This window comes from Aythya ferina, assembly GCF_964211825.1.
Source record: "Aythya ferina genome assembly, chromosome: Z".
Lineage (NCBI taxonomy): Eukaryota > Metazoa > Chordata > Aves > Anseriformes > Anatidae > Aythya > Aythya ferina.
In genome coordinates, this window is record NC_140299.1 from 247,741 (window position 1) to 271,412 (window position 23,672).

Genomic DNA, 23,672 nt, shown 5'->3' on the forward strand with positions numbered 1-23,672 from the left:
ATAAACACAGAAAAAAAAAAAAGATATATATATATTATCTTCACTTTCTTTGATACTTGCTCTTGATGAATTTTATTGGCAATATCCTTAATACCAACAAAACAGAGTATTATCAATCAAATAGTCTATAAATAATTTCAAAATATATTTCTCAGGCTAGACCACAGCATCTGCTTTGTAAAATATCAAAATATTGTGCATTTGAGTAAAAACTGCAGATATACTAAATACTTCAGAAGCTCTTCTTTGAAGGGCAATCTTAGTGCAGGAACTACTTCCTGTACCAATTCTTTTCTAGTATTTTGTTACACAAAAATAATAATAATAAAAAAAAAAACAAACAAAAAAACCACACAACTTCAACTACATGTTGACCATTTGCCAAATCAGAATCATGGAATTCTTTGGGTACTGTGTGTCATTCTTGGGGTGAAATGTAAATGATGCAACTGAGCTGGAAACACGCTTCACTTCTGCTCACAGTTGCTTTCCATTACTGGAGAAAACAAAGAGCAGCACCTGTAAAACCATTTGTGAAAATGTTTCATTTAGAGTATTACATCACAAAGATCTCTAATCAGGTGGTTGACAGTCTCTATGGAGCAATGCTTCTGGTTAAGTTTTATCACAGAAGCTACTGCTTCATTGACTTTAACAGAAACACTGGCTAAAACTCAAGCACAAATAAAAGTCTTTGAAGAACGACTTCATTTTGTACAACTTTGCTTTGTAAGACCTTTTAGATTATGGTTCTCTCTTATGACCTGGAAATTATGAATGTCATCAGTGACTTGTGAAGATTTAAAAGCAAAACTAAGACTTCTTCATGGTATGGGTATTTTTGAACAAGATATTTACATATTTTTAGAAATGTTATCCGTAAGAGTCTTGCAGATGGAGTAATGTGTACATTTTGCAAGAATATAGAAAAAACAAGATCTCCAAAGTTGTGTTAAAAATGATTTACTAACCTACGTATAAAGAAATCCTCAAATAATTAAGAAATAATCCTTTCCCTCATGATAAAACAGTTTCTTACTGAAAGACAGGGGCTTCACAAAGAGACACCCCCCTTCTTCCAGTTTAGGCCAGTAACCTGTGTCTTTTAAAAAACAGTAGTTTCAGAGCACATAACAGCAGAATCAAAGCTACCATTGCAGAAGAAATACTACAGTGTTACAAATAGGTTTCAAATGAGTTTGCCTTATTACTATCGGCAACTTTGCCAGTACAAAAAATCACCTGTATCCATTTAATCAATGCGAGACAAATACTAACCCCAGTGCCGGAAGCAAAAAGGCTTTACAGTCATACAAACATGACTAAATATAGTCATATTATCCACTCTGAAATGTCAGAGTTTGTCCTCAGTTGACCAAACAACCATGGTCTGAACCACTGACTCATGCCTGTCGACACTGAACAGAACTGGTCTGGGATGTGAATTTTGTATTCAGCTCAGGCTGACGGGCTGCAAACGCCTGACTAACCATAACTCTACTTAAAATGTGCTTGCCACATTTACTTGCCTTCTGCACCATTCCTAAAATTTATCTTCTGTCATATATGTATTAACAAGTAGCAATATAACACTGGAGGGCCTGGAATGTTATTCGATTATGTAAGAAACCAACAAAACAAAACTTCTTACTCCAATCACAGAAACATACTGGGTTTTCACAGCCCTTCCCAAGCATTTTGTCTGCAGCACTGCAAAAGGAAACCTGGTGTTATGCCACGTAAGAGCCATGCAACTTTCCAACCCCAGCTAAGTGTATCCCAGATGGTGATTTTGCAACAAGCAGTCTTCAAGATTCATCTGCAATGCCAGTAATTCAGACTGACGAGAAATGCCAATAATGCTATTTGTTAAGGCTACTGGTTTGCTATGTTGACTTGGAAAATATTTAATTGTAACTGATTAGAGTAGATCAAGAATAATCTACTGCAAAATTCTGAAATTCAGCACTTTTGCTTACCATTTTATTCTGGGCTTAAGGTGGCATTAACTTCCAGTTCTCTCATTCCAACCCATACCAAAATAAAACAGTTTGTGAAAATCATCACCTGCCTGCATTTGAAGTCAAAGTTCCAGAAAAAAAAACGGTTAGAAGAAAAAATGGTGGAGGTGGAAAATAAAGATACACAAGAACTATGAGCATGAAGGTAAATGAACTATGTAGTATCCCCGAGAGCAATACACTTATAGCTAGCTATAAGTAAGACAAACATTAACATGCATTAGTCTGGGTCTGCTACTTCTGTTTCCCCACCAAGTAGGTGAGGGTTACATTCAACCATGAAATCTACCAGTGAGTGGTCTGGTTCCTTTCAATGGGACTACTAACAGAAAAAAGATGCTACAGAAAAGTAAAAACTTTATAGGGAACATTTTTTAATTGCTGTTCAATTGCTGTTCATTTAATTGATGTTTCACTTTATTTTTTATTTTTTAATTATTCTAAAAGAAACATTCTACCTTTATAGCCGGAGTTTAAAAAGAAGTAACAGCTACTTTCTACTTTTACCACAAAGCAGTATGCAATTTCCTTTTCAAGAGTAAGGAGGTAGGCACTAGAAAGAATGATAAGTTGCCAATAATAACTATTTTTTCTATTTTTTTTTTACATCCAAATATTTTTTCCTTCCTTCCTCCTCAAGTGAAAATATCTATTTTATATAACTTTCATGTCTCCTTCCCCCCATATTAATTGTAGTTTCAGAACAAAAACCCAGTGCCAAGCGCTAAAAGAAGTCAAATAAAGCTCTTTTTCAAGCTTTTAAAGGGGTAACATACTATTTTTTATTAATAAACACCTATACACAGACTTTCTTCAGCAAGCACTACTCTTGCAGTGATGCTCATGCTAACTGAAGAGGGGACAAGAAGCTAACCTGTCAAGAAAGCCAGAGGCATTGCTCTCACTGTAAAGCAACTGTTCAGTGAGGCAGCTTCCATGATGTAGCAGTAGCGCAACATCATTACAGTATGCAATATAGCACAACATAAAAAAAGCACACAATTGAAAACTGCTGCTTGATGTATTAAAAGGACCATAAAAAATATTTAAGTCGTTTTTAAGAGGTAGTTCAACAAACATTTAAACAATGTTGATTGTGTTCTTTTAAAATGGAACAACATGAAAATTGCTTCTTTTCCTTTCTGTTTTGCAGCACAAGGCTTTTATTTTATTTATTTTTTTATTTTTTGAAATCTGGAAAAGCATGGCCTAGTAAGCAGGTACTAATGCCTTATTCATACCTCAGCTCTTAAAAGACAGTGGCTTTCCAACAAGAGATAAAAACACATCGGTAGGTTGTAGGCAATGCTATTTTCCGTATCTTCGTAAGCTTTCCTCCTTAAACAGCAGTATCTGTGTACCCATACTTATCTTTCTGCTTAACTGACGCTACATTTTGATGCTGTGTGAAGATCTCATTGCTTTTCCACAGTAAATTCACCAAGGTAAACAGTATCTAAGAGGACATGCATACAGAGCATACTCAGCAGCAACAGAGCACAAGCACCGATAAGAGGTAGCAAGAAAGGCCAAAGGTGTTTCTACAAACCTGTTTACCTGTCCATACCAAAAAAAGGCCCCCACAAAAAGCAAGTACAATACTTTTTTTTTTTTTTTTAATATTTGTTGTTCTCTATTTTTTCCATTTTGTCCTTGCCTCATCCTCCCAACCTATTTTCTCTGTCTTATTCACTTGGTTGTTTTGGAGGCTTTCTGCTTATGAACTACCATCTTAATTACTCATTTTCATAGTACCAAACACAACAGGGGTTTCCCAAGGACTACTGCATCTTACCATACCACAAATGATAATTAATGGACCTATTAGGAAAAAAAAAAAAAAAAGATAAACTTAACGTGCACCAACAGAGGAGTTGGCTAAAAACAATTACTGTGTATTGCCCAACTTGAGAGCTGGTGCAGAACATGCTCTTGGTCAGCTATTAGAAAATGTTCAAAACTGCAGCAAGATCTAAGGACAGAATATATTCTGCTAACTTCTTTCTGACATAAGGCTTAAATAAACTGACTTTAGGTAGGCCTGTCTGTAGTACATTACAAACACAAACTTGCTCACATTGCATTTCACTGTGAATCCAGGCAATTTCAGCCTAAGTCTGCTAACCAGTTGGTGAAGTAGGAGCTGAGGCAGAGCCACATAATCCATATAATCAAGATTATCTCCACATTCATATCTCTTTGCATCTCTGCTTGTACTGGTGGGAACAGTGTACCTGCTTCATGGCCACATAACAGGTCTTAAGATCAGTGAAGAGATTCCAGCGGGAACCTCTCTGCACTTCTGTTTCTAGCGGACTTCTTCCTAGCTGCAGGATGTAATCCTTTACTCTGCACTTTACTGTGAGAGTCCCAGGAATATTCCCAGGGCATCCCTGACTTAATCAGTCAGAGCCTGTTTGCAGGCTTTCAGCTTTGTTGCTGATGCGCAGGAACAAACCGCAACATCAACTGAATGCTTTGAAACGTGCCAGAATCCCTTTTAATTGGCACACTCCGATGGAAATTCAGCTATATCATTTAATTAATGATCTTAATTCTTACAGGGTTATAAAATACATGGCACACTGATTAATAGTAACTTTTATTGAATGAGGTGTTTCAGATTAGGCCACACGCAAACCATTTTAGAATTCTTTACTAAAGTAAGTTTAATTCATTAGCAATCATGAGAGGAAAGTAAAACCAATGCAAATATGCAAATGGTCACATAGCAAGTAACGTATGCTAGTGAACACCACTTTCTGTTCAAGAAAGACCTGAAGAACACAGCACGTGTACCCTTTCAGGACAGTGTGCCATTTATTCGCTGGCTAGAGTCCCTGTAGGTAACAGGAATGCCAACCTCACTTACAGTGTTACATGAAAATAACAAAACCCACGGATGGCTCAAGAATGAATCACTTAAAAATACTTCTCAGACTAAAAAGCATGCTGTTAATGAGGGTGCCAATTAAGTGGATTCCATGGGATAATCAAATTTCAAAGCACAAAGATAGTAAAGGCCATTATCAATTGCAGTATTATAATGTTCACCTGTAAAAAAGCTAATGCTAAATTCTAGTTAAAAATAGACAGTGGAAATTTTAGACTTCAATGACCTAAAAAATTCTAAGAAAAGTCTTATTTAAAAATGTTGACGTTCACTATAAAGGTGCGTGCAAGATTTTTTTGTGGTTTTAGTTTGTTTTTCATCATGGAGATTCAGGTAATTAACATCTAAACGAAAGAAAAACATATCCAAAGTCTCCTAGGCTTATAAGTGAAACATTGGAATTTAAACATATGATACTCTACTTGTCCACTTGTGTCTGCAGCCTGCTGGAAATGTGTAGCAAGAGATGTCTCATCTTGGAAAACTTCATTACACTCCAAACACTTTAGACCATGTCTACAGAGTTTTGATGGATCTTCATCTAGTGGCATAGCTGGAATGATGGGAGTACTTGCTGGAGCTGATATTACTGTCCCCGTTATGCCAGACTGTATCTTTGTCACAGTATGCGTGCCGACTCCCACAGGGCTTTGAAGCATAGATGTAGCAGTATTGCTTGAAGGAGATGCTATCATCTGATCTGCTGGGACTGGTTTTAAAATCAGATGGGAACACTGCATTACAACTCCTTTTTCCTTGTGTCCACGAGCATGGGAAAGAAGGCTGCACTTGTTGTAGAAAACTAAATTCTTTGTACAATGATTACATGTCACTTCAATTCGCACGCTCCTCCTGTCATAATGCTGTGTCAGGCTCTTCTCAAGAGCAAACGAGTCGCCACACTCCAAGCACTTGTAACCTCGTGTTGGTAACGTTATTCCGGCATTGGCAGGGGGACTAAGGTTTGGGATGTAAACCGGGACAGGATTGACACTACTCAGCACCTTGTTGAACGCTTCCACTACAGAACTCTGTAGAGATGACACCACCTGGACTCGAGACACCTTTTTAGAAGGCTGTGAGGCTGCTGCAGAAATTATTGCCTGCTTTATTTGCTGCTGAGGTTTCGTTAGCACTTGGCGGAGTTCAGAGGTGGTTTGAGCACCTTGAGGCAGAAGATTAAGGTTGGCAAGATGGACTGTCTTTGGCACAAGTTTAGCACTGGCAAGGCTGGATGCTGGCACCACAACAGTCTGCTGCTGTATAGCATTGGCAGCTTTTATAATGGCGCTACTGGCACTCTGCACTGAAGCAGCAGATATTACAGTGGCTTTCACTGTAGTATTGTTAGCAAGCTTCAAATTAATAACTTGTGAACCTGCTGTTTTAACTGCTGAAACTGGGAGAAAGGCAGTAGCCACAGGTTTGATGGTGACCTGCTTTGGTGCAAGTTCTGCAGATGCAACTGCATTGGTGACAACTGCGGACTGGAGAGGAGCTCTAGGAGGAGAGGAAAGAACAGCAGAAGTTGGAGAGGACAGGAGAGATGTCATGGAAGTTACCATGGAAGCACTCTGCTCTGTCTTTTTACCAGAGTCCAAGTCAACTTCCGGCAACACTCTAGTAACAGTTCTCTTTATCTCCCCAGAGGAAGTCTTGATGGTTTTTATGCGAACTTTAGGAATTGCTGGTGTTGACCCTGCAGGAGAGGATGGAGACCCTTTGCTACTGTTTTCACTTGATACACTCCTGGGACTATCAGGTGGCTTAACAGACGGCTTTTTAGCACCATCAATAAGACTCTGAGATTCGGGTGACTTTTCCATAGCCCGGGGACTTTCGCTCATGTCTTTTGGTAATGGAGAAGACTCTCCTGAATTAGACTGTAAATCCTTACTGGTATCTGTAGCTGCCTTTTTAGCACTCAGTGCTGCAATCGCAGCAATGCACGAAGAAAGCTTTGCTGATGACTTTGCTTTGGACTGTGAAATGCTGGCAAGACTCGTTTCACTTTTTTCTGTGCTCAGTTTTCCATCAAGTACCCTGTTTTCAAGAAGCTTCTCAGAATTGTCTTTTAGCAATTTGTCCTCTGCTTTCCGAGCTTTGAAAGGCTCATAAACACTTAAATTCACAGAGTTTGTCTCTGTCTCTCGTTTAGCTACTTTATTTTTATCTATACTGCTTGAAACAGGGATACCAGATTTAATCAAGTTCTCCCCTCCAAGTGCTTTTAGTTTGTCATATTCCTGCTGAGATACAGATCCTGTCAAGACATTTGCCCTGAAATTTGCACGCATCTCTTCTTTATCTGGAGGGTCATCCACCTCAATTTTTTCATCATCATCAAATTCTTCAGCACTTGAAATTGGGCTAAACTGGTTGAAAGCTGAATCCTTCAATGTACTCTCGGAAGTTGACCCATCATCTTTAAATGACTTGCCTTCATCTTTACTGTAACTATCGAGAGCTGATGATGTTAGAAAGCCATTATGCAAGCCATTGCCTGTGGAATGGTGGCCATCCTTGTCCACTCCTTCAGAAGAATCAATTGTACGTACATTTTTCACAATGACACTCACACCAACATCAGATGATGATGGTGCATGAGAATCTTCATCTGTATGAGCATTTTGTTTTATGTGGCTTTCATGGTCATCATGTCCAGATTCAATAGCTGCTTTTGGGTCAACCATGTCTGGTATGTCAAAGGCTGCAAGAAGGTCGTCAAAATCTGGGGTCTTCATATCCCCCATGGTCATGTATTTGATTGTAAGCAAGTCTGTAAAATAAGCAGAAAATCATCATCTCAGAATTTTACGTTCTAATAGCACACATACGAAATAAGCATATGTTCACATATGCCATGCAAAAAGTTATTTCACCTCTGAAGTAGTATTTTCAGAAATTACACATTACAGAATAGTATCCAGTGCAGAGGTACAGTTGGATTACAATGCCAAGAGCTACAGCAATCCATCACGTTCACAGACTGTAACCTAGTATTTTTATTCTAGGAGCAAATTTTCTCTTCAAGTAGCTTTCTTCCTGCCCACTCTCCTACACTCCCTGCTACCATCTCCCACCCATGCTACGATTACAGCAAGATACCTAGACTTTCAGAAAAATTAGGTATTTGCAATTCCTCCTAAGTCTAGTTTTGACTTGATATTTGCACTATCAACCTCATGAACCTTCTCAAAGTGAGCAAAACAGATGTATTGCTACTAACAGTTCAAGACTAATGCACTGTTTTCTATAAGCTAAATTGCTTTATATGAATTATGGAATATCTGTCTCCCAGTATCCTCAATGCATTTTTTTTTTCTCCAGTAACTCCCACAAAGGATCTGCTATATCTGCATTGCTTTCCAGGTGTCTCATCAACTTTACAGACCTCCCATTCTACAACCTCCAGTGCAATTTATTCCAGTTGTTCACAATTTCACCATTGTATTTCCTACTGAATAATCTGAATCTCTCTTGATGCAACTACGTGTGGTTCTATTCACCTATACTCTTTGCAACAGCACTTTATGCTGAGACCATTACCTCCCTTCAGTCTACTTTTTAGGGTAAACAATACCAGATCCTTAGGGGTTTCTTTTGTTGTTGTTTGTTTTTCCCCTTTACTGATAACAATTTCCAGATCCCATTCTTTCTGTCCAGCACTGGACACTATCACTGTTTTTTCCTTTCCATTCCAAAACCCAACAGATAACTAAAAACTGAAACTTTGCAAATGCTGTGTAAAAGGAAAGCTAACTTTGAGTGTACTTTTCCTTCATAAATCCCACTACGGTATTTGCCTTTTTCCACATATGTTTCAAGAATTTGCAAAGGTGTGCAAAACAAATCACTTACAGAGGTCTAAAAAGATGAATTACAGAAGCGGGAGGGGATGGGGGGGACAGATGACCTCCACAGGTCCCTTCTAACCTCAAACATTCTGTGATTTTGTGATAAAAGGAATCCTGCACTGGCATAATTTCCTTTTTAATCTGTTTATGTTTTTAAGTCTATTATTGATTTATTTCAAAAAGCTCCATATACAGAACACACACAGGTTTGATACAAAAGTTACTGAGGAACATTCTTTGGTCCAAGCTTTGCAGAAGTTCACACTACATAAACATAATGGTCCCTTCTAGATTTAAAAGCCATTAAGTTATTCTCTGCAAGACAAAGAGACAAATGAGCATTCCCGAAGTGCAAAGACTTTTATATAATCCATGGATGAAGACTGCAATAATCACTTACTCTACATCAGTGAAGGTATTAACAGAAAAGAACAAGAAATTGAAACCTTTCCAGAATGCCTTCTCTAATTGTCTAACAAAGCACAATAGGGGAAAAACTCCACCCTGCACAGATGTCCCCAAAGAGTAAGTTAGCCTGAATGCACAGTCATGACTGCTTTGTTCTTGGGACTTTAAACTACTCAGCCTAAAACTGGCTTAGGTATCTGTGTACCACTGTGTCATCAGCCCTTACCCAGAGTAGATCCCAGGAGACCAGACACATTTATTACATGACACTGAATTACTCACTAGGAGTAACTTGCAAAGGACAGAACTGACAACCAGAAGGTGGGCCCACTCAAAAGGAGCCCGGCCACAGCACAGCTTCGGAAAGATGCTGTCCTGCTGCCTGCTTCCTCTTTTCAGCTGTCGTAGACATTGGAAGAGGAGCTCTGCCAAGATACTCCTTCAATAGTTAAAATGTAAGAAAAACCACTTTGCTAGTTTGAATACTAAGCTACAGTGAACACCACAGATCAAAACATTTCTGTCTTTGGTGACAGAATCTGGCACGGCAGACAAGGACAAAAGACTATCTAGAGCTGCCAGTCTGATTTTATCCCTTGTTTCCATGTGGATGCATACCTTATCATAAATGAAGCACGAATTAAGAAAACACACTGGATGTACCATAATGAATGTAACCTGAAAGACAAATGTCTAAAATGACCTTTTTTTTCTGCCCCAGTTATGTTTTATTCACAATGCAAATAATCACAACTGTGGTAACATAACCCAGGCACGACAACAATTCAGAGTTAAGTCGCTACCTAGGCTGGTAAAAAAAAAATAAAATAGACAGTGGATATTTAAGTAACAGTTCACCTTGACTGAACTGCAACTTTAACACCCTGCTTACAAATTACTGAGCAGAGATTGCCGGGTTGCAAGGTACTTGTTAACATCTTTATGAATTACTTTACTTCTTTTTATTTATTTAACAAAGAGGAAGAATCACATACACATGTAATGTTAACATTACAAAGAAAGTTGTTATAAGATTTAAGTGAAGAAGTTTCTAGAGACCACAGCATGCAAATCCACACAAACCCACAATAACAAAGCCTTAATTGACAGTTTTTAATGATTTGATATACTAACTTGCACTCCAACTGTACTATGGATGTCTTTTTGCAGTTACTAAACATACTAAAAAGAACCTTAAAATATTCCTTGTCTAAAACTTCCTCCAATTATATGTAATGGAGTTTCATTAACATTTAACAATAGCAATGAATTAAGTAAAGGCCACTCACACAGTATTTTATCCATGTATCTTTAAGAGCAAAACTACGTAACAGAGGAGGAGACGCATTTGTTCTTTACCAAGAAACTTCATTAAGGCTAATTCCAAAATGGGAAAATATCTCAAAAGAATTCAGAGGTCTGAAGCTTTAAGCTGAGATCATACATTTATCCATAGAGAGCACTCTGCATAAAGCTACAACTGTCTTTCAGGCATCCAGACCGATTCCCGCACTCTACCAGAGCACAAGAACGGAGTGGTTTCGTCTGCATAGGGCACCCAGAACTGCTCTTGACCTTGCAGAGGATCTCTGCCATCCTTCAAACCTGTAAAGCAATTTAAATAAAACAAGAAGGGAGAAAAGGCATGGCAAGTCTTGCTAAACAACTAAACAAAGTTGTAACCTTGACATTTTATTAATTTTTTCCTTGTTATTCTAGAGTATCAATTTAAGACTCAGTATATGAACTATGTTCACTTCACAATTGTCAGGACTCAGTAAAAAAAGAGGAAGGTGGCTTCTACAGACATCTTTCAATAACCCTTCCCCTTAAAGATGAAACTTTGCCTTTTATCTCAGATTGAAATTGACTGTCGCCTTGGCTGCCAGACAAGTTGTTGGTCTATTCCTTCTCTGGGCCGACCTGAAGCCTGTAAATACTTCAGAATGGGAAATGAGGCAAGTTCCTGGTTCCCTAGGAAATGGTGATTTTCCAGGAACTGGAATTTCTTTGACAGCTGCTTTCTTTGAGAATTGCTGTGAGCAAAGCTCAACATCTCCCAAGAGACATACAAAGATGAAAAAAAAAACCACCTTGCATCAAAAGGCTGCCATTAAAATTATCTCTTCTATTGCTAATGACTTTCAAGTGCACTTAACAAAGGAAGATCTTCAGAATTAAACAGAGAAGCAGTCTGCAACACGTCTAACCAAGGATAAGCAAAAAGAAAATATTTAAAGAAACAACCTGCAAGACATCCACCTCCTCAAACATCTTTGTCTGAAATACTTTCTATTTTTATTTTCTAAATAACAGAAATGAAATGCACATCAATACATGGGACTACTAACTTGAAGCATATATTACAAAACACACTGGATAGATTATACCATAAATTAAATATCCCTAATCTGGGGTGCACTTATATAAAGAGACAGTTCTTAGATGTTCTCTCTCTGTCCACAGTACCATTTCATTTTCAGATGGTGGTTGCACTTTGTAAACTCCTTTTACTTCCCTTGGACTAACTCCATTTCCTGCCTCTCCTCCCAGCTGTCTGCTGATTGTTACCAGGAGAATGTCACGGAAGGCCTGCCACATTTGCAATGGAATTCGAATTACTTTATGAAAAATAATAATTTTAAAAGGGTCTTTAAAAATTTAAGCATTACTTTCCCGATTATTCAGTGATAAAAGCAAAAAGGAAAAAAAAAAAAAAAAAGGATATGTCCAGCAGGAATTGTACAGCTAGAAAGCCACAGTGCAGCGAGAAACGATGCTTTTGGGTTCTGTTTTTTGACGGTGGGTGACTGGACTCCTGGTAAGACTACCAGTGAGTCTTAAGTCCAGAAGATAAAGGACTCTGAGAGTTGTAAGGATATCCTTGCTTCATGGTTTACATCAGTCTCTCTGGGGATAAAGTCCACTGTTACATGCACATCATTATCTTGATGAAATGTAAGGTCTGAATTAAATGCTGGAGGAGACATAAAGATCATTTTGTTTCCCCGTTCAAAGCATTTGTTCACGATGCTAATTTTTTCTTTCTTTGGAAATGCATCTCCTGAATAAGGGCTTCCTATGAACAGCATGGAGAAAACGGCCCAGGTTTCAGCCAAAGGAAGATACTGCTTTGCTGTTCCACTGTCTTATTCTCCCAGTTAGCCTTTTCACTCATCTGGTAACACATTCCAGTGAAGCACTCGCTTGGTAATTATGTCAAAACAAGAACCCCTCTGTGAGAACGCTCTGCCATCAGTGAGGCAGTAAGCGAGCAGGACAAGAATCTGCTGCCTTACCCATAAGGAATAGTTACATTCTTGTAAACCTTTTGGCGCTGTCGTATCCTACCTGTTAAAATGGAAAACCTAAAGATGCATGCAAGGGTTTTCTAAGGCTGATTCCAGAAAAACGGCAGAACATGTGCAAGACAGAGTACATCTGAAAGCTCCTATTCTACTGTCACAGATTCAAGATACCATTTTGAAATACAGCTTTCTTACAGTGATTGTTTGCAGAGATGTGGGGAAGGCTCAAACATGTGATGACATAAATAGCAACTGAAGAAACATTAGGGCCTAGAAGCAAATAGCTGCTTCTGAAGGATTAAAGGCAGTTTTGTTTTACTACAGGGAATTTTTGTCGCTCCTCCTCAAGCCCTGTATCTGTGCTGGTTCCAGGTGGAGGGATTCTAGCCATATGAGAAAAAACAAACAAACCTACCTTTTCATGCACTCTGCCAAGGGGAAAAAACACAGAAGAAAATACTTTTACTCAGTTACTAAGTATGATCCATCTTACAGTTGGGCTTTAGGACTGCTGCAGATGGGGCACATTATTCTCCACAAGACAGACCAAGCTGTCTTTAAATTACTGCAGAAATTAAAAGGTACTTTTTGGTGTAAAGCTAAGCAACTGCAAGCAGTCAGACTTTTGGGGGAAGTTACCACCGTAATGAAGGCAAAAAACAGAGTGATCTGCCAGCTCCCACATAGATCCAAACTGCGCATAACATTGATTTTGTCTGTCAGGTACGAGAACAATTTAAGCTTTTCAGATCCAGCACTGACAAATAATCCAACTGCCTTTCCAGTACTTACCCAGTGAACACTCTCTTTGCATTAATATTTCTAACAACCTATTCTTAATCACAAGCATGGTCTAACATATTCAATTTTTATTCTTTTATTCATCATTAATCTGTAAAAAACTGAACAAGTTTTCCTTCTTGACACACGCTCTTGCCCATCCAACTCTTCATTTCTCAACCACAAATCCAATGGCACCACACAATTTTTTTAACTGCCTGTATCAGCCTTGTCCTTTCTGCTGTATTAAATTCCCAACTTTTGTCTTCAAATCCCACATGACCATCTACACTGGCTGTATGTCTCCATGTTCCTGCTCAAATATGCAACTTAAGTTTCCTTTCAGCAGCAAATCTGTTCACTATTTAAGGGAAAAAAAAAAAAAAAAGAAGTTAATTTTCATCTACCTATGGCACTCATGTTATTGTGACTACATTCCTTTAATTTCCCTAAACACTTCCTACTGTTTTTACTTCTATACAATATACAGTTGTGGACTGTGCTCTCTCTAGGGCAGACACATTTTCTTTTGTACATTCTTTAAAGAAAATTAGCATCCTTTTCAGTACCAAGAAACAACAGCACTGAGAAAGCATTTTTTGGTGTCTAGTACATGGTAATGCCTAGTCTCTATAAGAAGATTTATGGAACAGCAACAGCAAAATATTTATAAATTCCCAGTTAGACGTGGTATTCCAGAACAAATATCTGATAATCTGGTGTAATTATTCTGCTTTCAAATGCAAGTAATGACACCTATATAGCAACAAGTTCACTCTGGAACAAAATGCATACACAGAGAGTAATACCAGCCTCACCTGCACGAAAATATATATTTTTTATTTTTGTATCATTATGCCAAGAAATTTCATCATACAGAGAAGAAGTAAGTGATTCAACCAGACTTACAGTAATATATCCCAACCTTAGGCAAATATTAGCCTGACACACAAATTATAAGCAGCTCATTAGTTATCTTGCATATTAGCAATGATGATTGACTAACACTTCTGACTATTTAGTTTGAAAGCTAAGTATCTAAGGAGAGACAAAAGCAATATGCTAGTTCAACCACCAAAACTTTTCCAGGAAATGAGAACCACATCTCAAATCATGACTCAGTGTGGTTTGAAATACTCAGCAGGCAAGAAGGATATGCAAGAGGCCACTTTAACCACAATCAGCAATGCTGATCATATTCACATAAAATACAGGCTCCTTTTGGTTTATCAAGGATCCCATGACTTGTTAGTATTGAAAAAAATCAGGCAGATTCTTGCTTCCAAAAATAAAACCTTCATGACAGGCAGCTGTTGTACCAGTCCTTAGCTTTTTGACCATCTTTTTGAAGTACTAGTGCGTTTTACAGTCAACATTTATACCAAGCAATCTGATATTTCAACATTATACACAGTAGCTCCCTTAAAAAAGGAAAATCCTACTTGTCTCCACATACAACCTTCAATGAGTAAGACAAGTTTGAATTTGCACTTCTATTTTTTTAAGAGAACAGTCTACCAATTTTATTACTTCCTCTTCCACCTCTTCAAAAAAGCTTGGGAAGGCAAGTAGTATCGACATATTTCAAGTATTAACTTTTTTTTTTTTTTTTTAATTTATCAACAGCAACTGTCGATAGTTTCAGAAGGATTTAAAGATTTATTCTTTACTAGCCCCTAGAAGTTTCCAACAGCCATTTCATAGAAGCACAGAATAACTGAGGTTGAAAGGGACCTCTGGAACTCCAACTTTTCTGCTCAAATCAGAGTCAGCTACAGTAGGATGCTCAAGACATTGTCCAGTCAGGCTGTCAATATTTCTGAAGATGGAGACTCCAAAACCTCTCAGGGCAACATGTTCCAGGGACTGACCACTCTCATCATAAAAGTTTTAAACCAGTAATGAGCATCCAGACCTACCTTGCCCTATTACCCAATCATAACAGTATCTGAACGCATCTTTAGGGTCCTCTATCAAATGGAAGCAAGTTATGGAAGCTTTTTGAAACACTGCCCACAAACTGTTGATCTGGAGCACAATCCCAGCTCCCAGCACTATCACTTAGAACATTTTGGAACTGGCACAAGGTACGATGCTACACAACGCCCAGCCAGTACCTGTGATTTATACATCTGTCTCTGCACCCTTCACAATAAACTGCTCTGCCCCTATAAAATACGACCATTCAAGCACGTGTATCCACTAGTCAAAGGCACAACTTCACTACAGTAAAATGATTAAATGTAGCATTTTGGTTTTCAACAGAAGGTATTTCTACCAACTTAGACAAATGTAGATGTTACCATACATTGCCAAAAGCATACAGACAGAAGCAGATGGCAAAACTCTGTATACATAATGGTTTTTCTTTAGTTTTCTGAAACCATAATTAGCTATACGCAGTCAGGTCCTAACCAAAATAACTTTGGGGAAATGTCCACATTCTCCTCTCTTTTATCCCCAACCTCTGAGCAACTGCAGGCATGTGGTTTCAAGCAAAGACCATAGCTGGCTATGGAAGCCTTGCTTAGCAGCACTGGAGCTAGTTCAGGCTTCTTGATTTTGTTTCTCAAAACTTTGGGCACAATTTGCGAATATATACAGTGTAACAGGCGGAAGTCAGATTCAGTATTTTAATGGAAAATTCTGAAATTTGAAGTGCAGAAAGAAAATGCTACCACAACAGACGGTACCAGTTCACATTTGATTTGATTTAATTTCATGCAAGTTGTTCAATAAAGACATTTTAAACAAATCTGGATGTCTTAAGGAGGAAAATATTGTCCAGTACTGTATGCAAAAGACGTCAATTTGTAATAACTGCTAAAATACTTAAAAAAGGATTTAAAAAAAAAAAAAAAAAAAAAAAGATTCCTCCATTCACTCTACTTTTGTTTGCCTAGTTCTAGACTATCACTGAGGCCTGTTAATCTGCACACAGGCTGCAAGAGCTGTGTTAAACTGGCCAATACTGAAAGCAAACAAGTTGTAAAGCACTAAAGTCAATGTATCACCAAGCATATTCTGTTGGTTTGTACAAAAGTTCAGTTTGGTTACAATTGTTTACAATATTTTTAACTTTTCAATTCTGGAGTGTCTTTCACAAAAAATGTGGAAGTTCAACATCACAGACAGCAGAAATGAAAGCAACCGTAACAAATTACAGTTGGGATAGCAGAACATGAAGTTATGGAAAAATCACACACAAAAAAATCCTGAATTGCACTTGTGCAATTGCACAATGTTCACAGCATATTGCTAAAAACCTGGCATAGACAGACCTACATTGCATGTGTATACACATTGTCTTTTCCCAGTAAACAGAATTATGTGGGAGTCCCCAGAGGCCATGAGGATGATACTTATCTCCACATACAGAATGCAGATGCACTTGCAGCCAGAATGAAGTTTGAAAACTTACACTGCCATTTGTTGTTGATTCGTGCAGGTAGAACTTCTACGAATACAAGATCTCTGCAGAAGAGTCTCTTATTCAGTCTTTAACATGAGGTATGGCAAAGCCTTGTCAAGCCAACAAGTATTTATTCTCAAAAGCAGCCTGAGTTGCTTTGAATGTTATCACATTCTTTCAAAACATATCCATTCCTATAACTGGCTATCTAAGAGTGGCTAATTGACTTTGTCCTCTTTTCTACTCTATCCTGTACCTGAATACAGATCCTATTTATCTTACCTTTTAAAATTCTAGTCCTTTTTCCCCCAATAGGTATAATTAAGTAAAGACAGGCTTTAGAGTTTTTATTCACTTTCTTATGCAAAATCCCACTTTTTTTTTTTTTTTCCACAGCCAAAATAAAATCCCTTGTAATTTACAGCTCCTTGGAAGCCTCATCTTGCAGTCTAACTACTAATTTTTTGAACTTTTTTTTTTTTTCTTTCAAAACGGGTTATCTCAAGTTCTCCTCTTTGAGTAGGACAGTACAGGAAGGGAAAGAGAAGAGCCATCTTCTGAAGTCTAGTCAATGTCTCCTCACACACTGCCACTGAAACACCTCTAGCAGAGTCTGAAGAGAACCACATGCAATGGGTTCAAAGTTCACTATTACCAGCCTCTGGCTGGCAAAAATAAAGGGAGTATTTCAACACGGAGGCAGGTTATCTCTTTTCTCACACCACAGGGAGCCGAACATACCATCTCTATCTACAGCTGTCCAAATAAAAACAACCTACATTTGCAAAGAGATCCTGTTAAAGTTTTGGGCCTTGTAACTTCCTGATTTCTTTTAAAAATAAGATGAATTAATAAAAAGCAGGTAGGTCCTCAAACCATTATTTTTGCACCCCATTTAAAAATGGTTTAGTTTTATAATTCTATATGTGAAGTGGGCTGGTACAGTAATGTGACTAGTGTGGATGTACAACACTAGTGTGAATTCAGAGATTCGCAGTCTGGAATCACAGAATCATCTAGGTTGGAAAAGACCTTCAAGTTCATGAACTCCAACCATCAACCTGACCTACTGAGTCCCATCACTAAATCACGTCATTTAATCAACTCTGAACCACGTTCCAAATTACACTTGCTTCCTGTCCATTTCCTTCAATTTTTTAAGTGGATGTCAATTTCTGCTTGAGAACTGCATGAAGCAGCTCCAGACGACCCCAGTGAGAGTGCTCCTGCCTGTGCAACACTAGCAACAAACAGGCCCTAAAACATTGGGGTCAACATTTTTTTTAAAAACAGCCATTCCCAGCAATCTGTGTGCATATTTATATTTTATCACACGTTCATACTTCCAAGAAAAACAAACCTAGTTAATTAATTCAAAAGAGACTTGGAATTTGATAAGTCATTACCCCTGTTCTCAAGATTAAATTCCTGAGACAAGCCTCAACGGAAGATGAGCTCATGATTGCTGAGACAGAGGACCAACCCTCAAACATTAAGCAGCATTTTCTGCTGAGAAGCTGGCCTATGTGCAAAATCAAAATCACCCGGTGAAGAGCATTTGCAAACACTTTTAGTCTAAAGAAAAAACAAACAAACAAACAACAACTCACCAAGAATACTGCAGACTCCAGCATCTATTCAGGTTTCTTATCTTAGAGCCTACAAAGTCCCTGCAAATTCAAATCCTTTGCTAAAAATAAAAATTCATAGCACAGATCTTGTTCAAAAATCCAAATAAAACAGATATGTTGAATTTGGTGACCATTCAAGTACTTAAAACTTTACGGACCTTTCTATTCTGGTTGAGGGGAAAAAAAAATCTAAAAGGTGCTCTCATGTTACATGCATTTTAGCTGACACTTGGAAAAAGCATGCATTAAGGGCAGCGACAGATACTATTCCTATCATGCAACAAGAATTCATGTTTGTAAGCATAATTCTGCTACAGATGTCTACAGTCAAATATATATAGAACCTCTGCATACAAATTACAGAAAAAGATGGACACAAATCAGCGCAGTGTTGTTAGGCATTTTGCTCCACCACACAAGCTACTTACTGCCCTATCAAATCTGAGAAACAATACATTGCAGCTGCATTAAAAACCACAAAAACATTAATTTCAAGCTAAACATCGGCATTCTACTTCCACTTTTCTACAGTTAATATCTAAGTATCTTATGTAATCTGCTGCAGTCAGAAACAAAAAAGGTTCTCCTGTATTTGTCACACTCTGATGCAGGCACCCTGCCTATCATCAGCCACCATAAAACTTACCCAATATCCACAATCTCTCAAGGCTTTTAAGACTGTCTACTTTATTCTGCTGAACAGAGGAAAAAAGCATCATTTCACCCTAGACCAGAACATTTTCACCATTTTGCCTCCATATTTATCTTGATTGTAGATTACCAAACCAGCTAACATAGCCAAGGCTGGTCAGATTTTTTTTAAATCACACTGCATAAGAGTCTAGAGCTGCTGATTTCCTGCTATAGGAAGTAACAGCTCTGGCAAAAGAATCCCCAAAGCAAAATGTTTAGTGTTCCAATGTGCAAGCTCTAACAGCCTTTGTTCTTCCCTTTGCTATATTCATTACTGCTTTCTTCTCTCTCCCCCTCTCCCTCTCTCTGAATCCTCCAGCTTTCACTGTAAGATGCAAACGCCAGCTCAAACCTAAGTACACATTTATTTTTTAGATTAAAAATAAATAAATAAATAAATAATCCTATCCATTATCCATTGCTTTGAGTTAAAAGTAGTCATCCCTCAGGAGCTGATGCACTGCCCATCCGGTTTCCCATTCTTATTTCATTACTGCACAATATTATAATTCATGCAACTAATAATCCACTGGAGCTCCATCAGATCTCTAAAATACATCTTTCCACTTGGCTGCTGCAAAATTCTCCCTGGGTTACAACAGTTTAAGAAACACCATGCTTACAATCTATTTTTTATGTTTTTTTTTTTTTTTTTTTCTATGTCAGATATATTAAGTACATGTTTAACACTGAAGACCTCGATTCAGAAATAAACATCAGGTTACTCACATATGGCCACACAAGCAACCTTTAAATAATTAGACGGCAAAATCTGAATGTGCAATGCTGCAAAGCAGCACAGAACGGTTCACTGCCATGTGGTCCACAATTTATGATTGTCACTCAGAGGCCTATGCTTTATCACCACATTGTGAAAAACGTCTAGCTGGATATAAGATATTCAAATGAAAATACTGTATTTAGCTAAGGTATCGGTAAGACTTTACAAACAATAGCTTTAATCCTATTAAACCTGGAGGTTAATAGTATTTCTTTACTAACACTTAAACCATTGTCTCTTTTACTAATGTGCCAAGTGTGCAATCAGGAGCCAGATTTACTTTTCATATACATGTACCTTTGTACTATTGTTATATTCATACCCAAAACACCGCATCTCACCTTGTGAACCTTGACCTTTGAAAGAATTTTTTAGCCAATGCTCAGTTACTGCCACAGATGCATTACCTCTGCAAATATGAAAGGGTTAAAGGCAGCCCCAATCAATAGGCCTACAAGGAGAAAAAAAAAAGGGAGAAACGAGTATGCCTTACAGCATCTTTGCAATGCTTTTATGCACAATTCTACAACAATATCGTTTCCTTTTGGCCTTTCAGAAAGGCACGGACCCCCCCCCAACGTCTCCTAAAGAAGAAAACCACAAGACAGCACCCTGTAAATAAAACAGCATGCAAAGCAGCATTCTTCAGTCACAAGCACAACTACAATTACAAATCATTCAATCAATTTTATTTAGTTTAGTTTTAAAATAGACTGCATAACCAGTGTCCCACCCTTGCAAAGCAAAAATATTTTAATAAGGGTCATAAATCTCAGCTCTTGCCAATTCCTTAAGCATAAAAAGGCACGAAAAGCCAAAGTAATCTCAGTTACTGCAAATATGTACATTTATATACAGAATCCTTTATGACTACATTAGCCACATACCAGTGCTGTGTGTCTAAAGTGTGCATTCACATACTGTTTTGGGATGGTATCTTTCTGCAAGCTCCTCTGCTTTTGGCTGCCATGAAGGGAGGAAGCTATCCCACTGTAGCAGCTCAGTGACTGCATTGTGTTCAGGAGCTGATCTGCCTCAAACCAGTTCCAGCCGGTTCTGGTCACCCTACATAAAAAGCTATGGCAACCCTCGCTGAGTTGCCAACAAGTCCCTGGAATCGCAGGGGCTCTGCTTTCTGTGGCGGTGGGGCCGACAGCAGCCGGTCCCCCTGCTCCCGCCGTGCCCGAGCCCGTGCCCGGCCGGCCCGCGCAGCCCCTTGCTCCCCAGTGCCGCCCCACGCGCCCCTTCCTCTCCTCCCCCACTTACCTCCCACAACCTGGCTGAAAGCTGTGAGTGTGTGCGTGCCTGTCTGTAGCTAACAAAGAGACCGCAATAAAAATCCTCACAGGATCTCTCTTGCAGCACCAGGCAGGCTCGGCCACAGCACTGGGAGACGGGCTGCTAACCAAGGGCTGCTCCCCCTCCCCGCTCCCCACGGCACACGGGTGGCCGCAGCTCGGCGGCACAGCTGCCCCCTCATGCCCAGGGCTGATGGGGGTCTGCGCCCACCCGCCCCACTGCTCGCTGCATCTGGGGCCGCTCGAGTGGCATTCTCCCTGCTCCGTGCTGCATTAACTACAAAGATTACCCACACGCGCACCTCCCTCCCCTCAAGAAATCCATTTCCGCAGCAGCGAGATGCCTGCAAAACAGTTCCTTTGCCCCCTCCGAGCAGCACCGAGTTGGCTGCTCAGCCGATTTTTTTTCCTTTGCTCTTCAGCTTCTCCTTGAGGCACCGAAACGAAGGCTGCGGACCCACGCCCCAGCACCCCCCGGCTCCCACAGCCGCAGCCGTGGGAGGCCGGGGCCCACCCCGCAAAGATGGCTGCTGGCCACAGCCCTGCGCTGCGTCCCACGGCTGCACTGGGCCCACGCCTCGCCGTGGCACGGCTCCCCACGCTGCCAGCCCCCTTCCAGAGGAGGGCCCTGCGCCTGCCTTGGCCCGGCGCAGCGCTGCTCGTGGCCCGTGCCCCCCGCTTGCTCTGCCACCCGGGGCCTTTCCTCCTGCGAGGCTGACAGCTGCCCCAGGCCCAGGCATTGTTCGCCCCGCTCCTGTTTGGCTACTCACCCTCGCACTGGCACAACCCGTAACTACCTCCTGCTACGTGCCAAGCCCCATCCTCGCCGGGATGTGCCGCGGGATGGCTCTTCGGCGAGGCTTTTTCCTCCAAGGAGCTGCCACGCCAGGCTACAGCACCTAGCCCCTGCCTCTCTCCAGGCTGCACCTGCAACTGTTAGCAGAGGCCCCGGGCACAACCCGCACCCCCCTTCCCCTGCGGAGAGCGCCGAGAGCCGGCACCTTCCCCGCATCCCTCACCCCACCCCACCCCGGGGACCGCTGCCCTGTTCTGCCGCCGCCTCGGCCCCTCCGCTCCGCACAGGCGGCCCCAGGCGGCCCTCCCTCGGCCCCGCAGCCCGGGCGGGCTGCCCCCGCCTCTGCGGCCTCCGCGGCCGCCGCGGCCCCGGGCACCTCGCACACGGCCCGCGGCCCCCTCCCCTCCCATCCCCTCCCCGCGCCGCCGCCCCCCGCCCCTCGCCGGGCCCGCCGGCTGCACCGACCGACCCCGCGGCGGGGCAGCCCGGGGAGGGGAGGCCGCGGCCCCTCGGGCGGCCGGGCGGGGACGGCGACGGCGACGGGGACGGGGACGGCGGGGGGGGGCGAGGCGCCGGCGGGGCGGCCGCCGGGACAGACGAAGCCGCCGCTCGGGTGGCCGCGGGGCTCCGGCCGCCGCCGTCCTGGCGGCGCCCCGGCGGGGCAGGGTCGGGCCGGGCCGGGCCGGGCCGGGCCGCGCCGAGCCGAGCCGGGCAGGCCCCGCGGGCCGCTCCCCGCAGCCTGCCCGCGGCGCGGCGGGGCCTGCGCGCAGGCGGTGCGGGAGCCGGGCCGGGAGGAGGCGACCCCCCCGCATGCAAACTCCGCACCCCATGCAAACACACCTGCTGCGGCCCGCGGCTGCCCCGGCCGGGGGGGCCTCAGGCGGGCATGGCTAGGGTCCGCGCCGCCCCGGCCGCCTGCGGAGGGGCCTGGCCGGGAGACGGCGGAGCATAATGGCAGAGAGGCTCTGCGGGACTGCGGGAAGGCGGGGGTGGGGGTGCCTCGGCTCGCACAGATGGGGGAGACGCTCCCGTGTGATTCCTGTGCTACGGCTCCCTGGAGCGTGCCGGGGGCGGGGAGGGCTGCCGCGGCCCCCGGCGCTCCGCGGGCAGGCTCCGGGCCGGGGCCGGGGCCGGGGCCGGGGCCGAGGCCGGGCGGGAGGCGCGGGGCAGGTCGCGGCCTCCCGCCGCCGGCACGCGCCGAGGCGAGGCGGTCACGGAGCCCGCCCCGGGCGGCGACGGCGACGGCGACGGGGCCGGGGCCGGGGCCGGGGCCGAGCCCTCCCCGCGCTAAGGCCGCGGCCGGGACGGGGCAGGCCCGGGCCCCGCCGTGCCCGCGGGCGGCTCCGGGCGCGCCCGCACCGCCGCAGCCGCCGGCCTGGAGCCGCGGAGTTGGGCCGGGCCGGGCCGCGGCGCCCTCAGCGGCTGCCAACGGGGCTGCGCTGCCCCCGCGTCCCCGGCCTGCGGCTGGCGCGCGGCCCGGGGCGAAGGAGCGGCGCGGCCCGGCCCGGCCGCTCGGGCCTCGTGCCCGCGGGGCTGCGGAGCGCGCCCTGCCCGGCCGCACGCCGCGGGCGCCCCTCGCACGCCGGCCCCGTGCCCGGCGGAGCGCGCGGCACCTGCGGGCCCCCCGCCTGCTGGCGCCGGGGAGCCATTGGTGCGCGCTGCTGCAGGGAGCGGAGCGCAGCCCGCGGCTCTCCCGTGGCGCAGCTGCTGCGTCTCACGGTAACCAAGATTAACACGAGTTTTCGCAGCCCCTCCTGAAGACGGCCTGTGCTTTTCGGCTGCCATCTCTGTGAC

The 23,672-nt window shown here is 42.6% G+C and overlaps 1 protein-coding gene across 10 annotated transcripts in view; it reads right to left on the reverse strand.

The window, feature by feature from the left end:
- Positions 1-23,251, reverse strand: part of LOC311426618 (zinc finger protein 532) — a 46,284-nt gene extending 23,033 nt beyond the window's left edge. The window contains exons 1-4 of one of the 10 annotated variants that reach the window (XM_084503097.1): positions 21,853-22,073; positions 20,126-20,235; positions 18,290-18,369; positions 5,337-7,693 (exon numbers count right to left, since the gene is read on the reverse strand). In XM_084503097.1, coding sequence (XP_084359223.1) covers positions 5,337-7,673 — 2,337 coding nt within the window. In that variant the 5' untranslated portion in view covers positions 7,674-7,693; positions 18,290-18,369; positions 20,126-20,235; positions 21,853-22,073. Of the gene's footprint in view, positions 1-5,336; positions 7,694-18,289; positions 18,370-20,125; positions 20,236-20,671; positions 20,955-21,050; positions 21,292-21,384; positions 21,605-21,852; positions 22,074-22,718 lie in introns of those variants that run through there. The other 9 variants (XM_084503095.1, XM_084503092.1, XM_084503096.1 and 6 more) reach the window with 9 other exon arrangements.
- Positions 23,252-23,672: the final 421 nt, after the last annotated feature.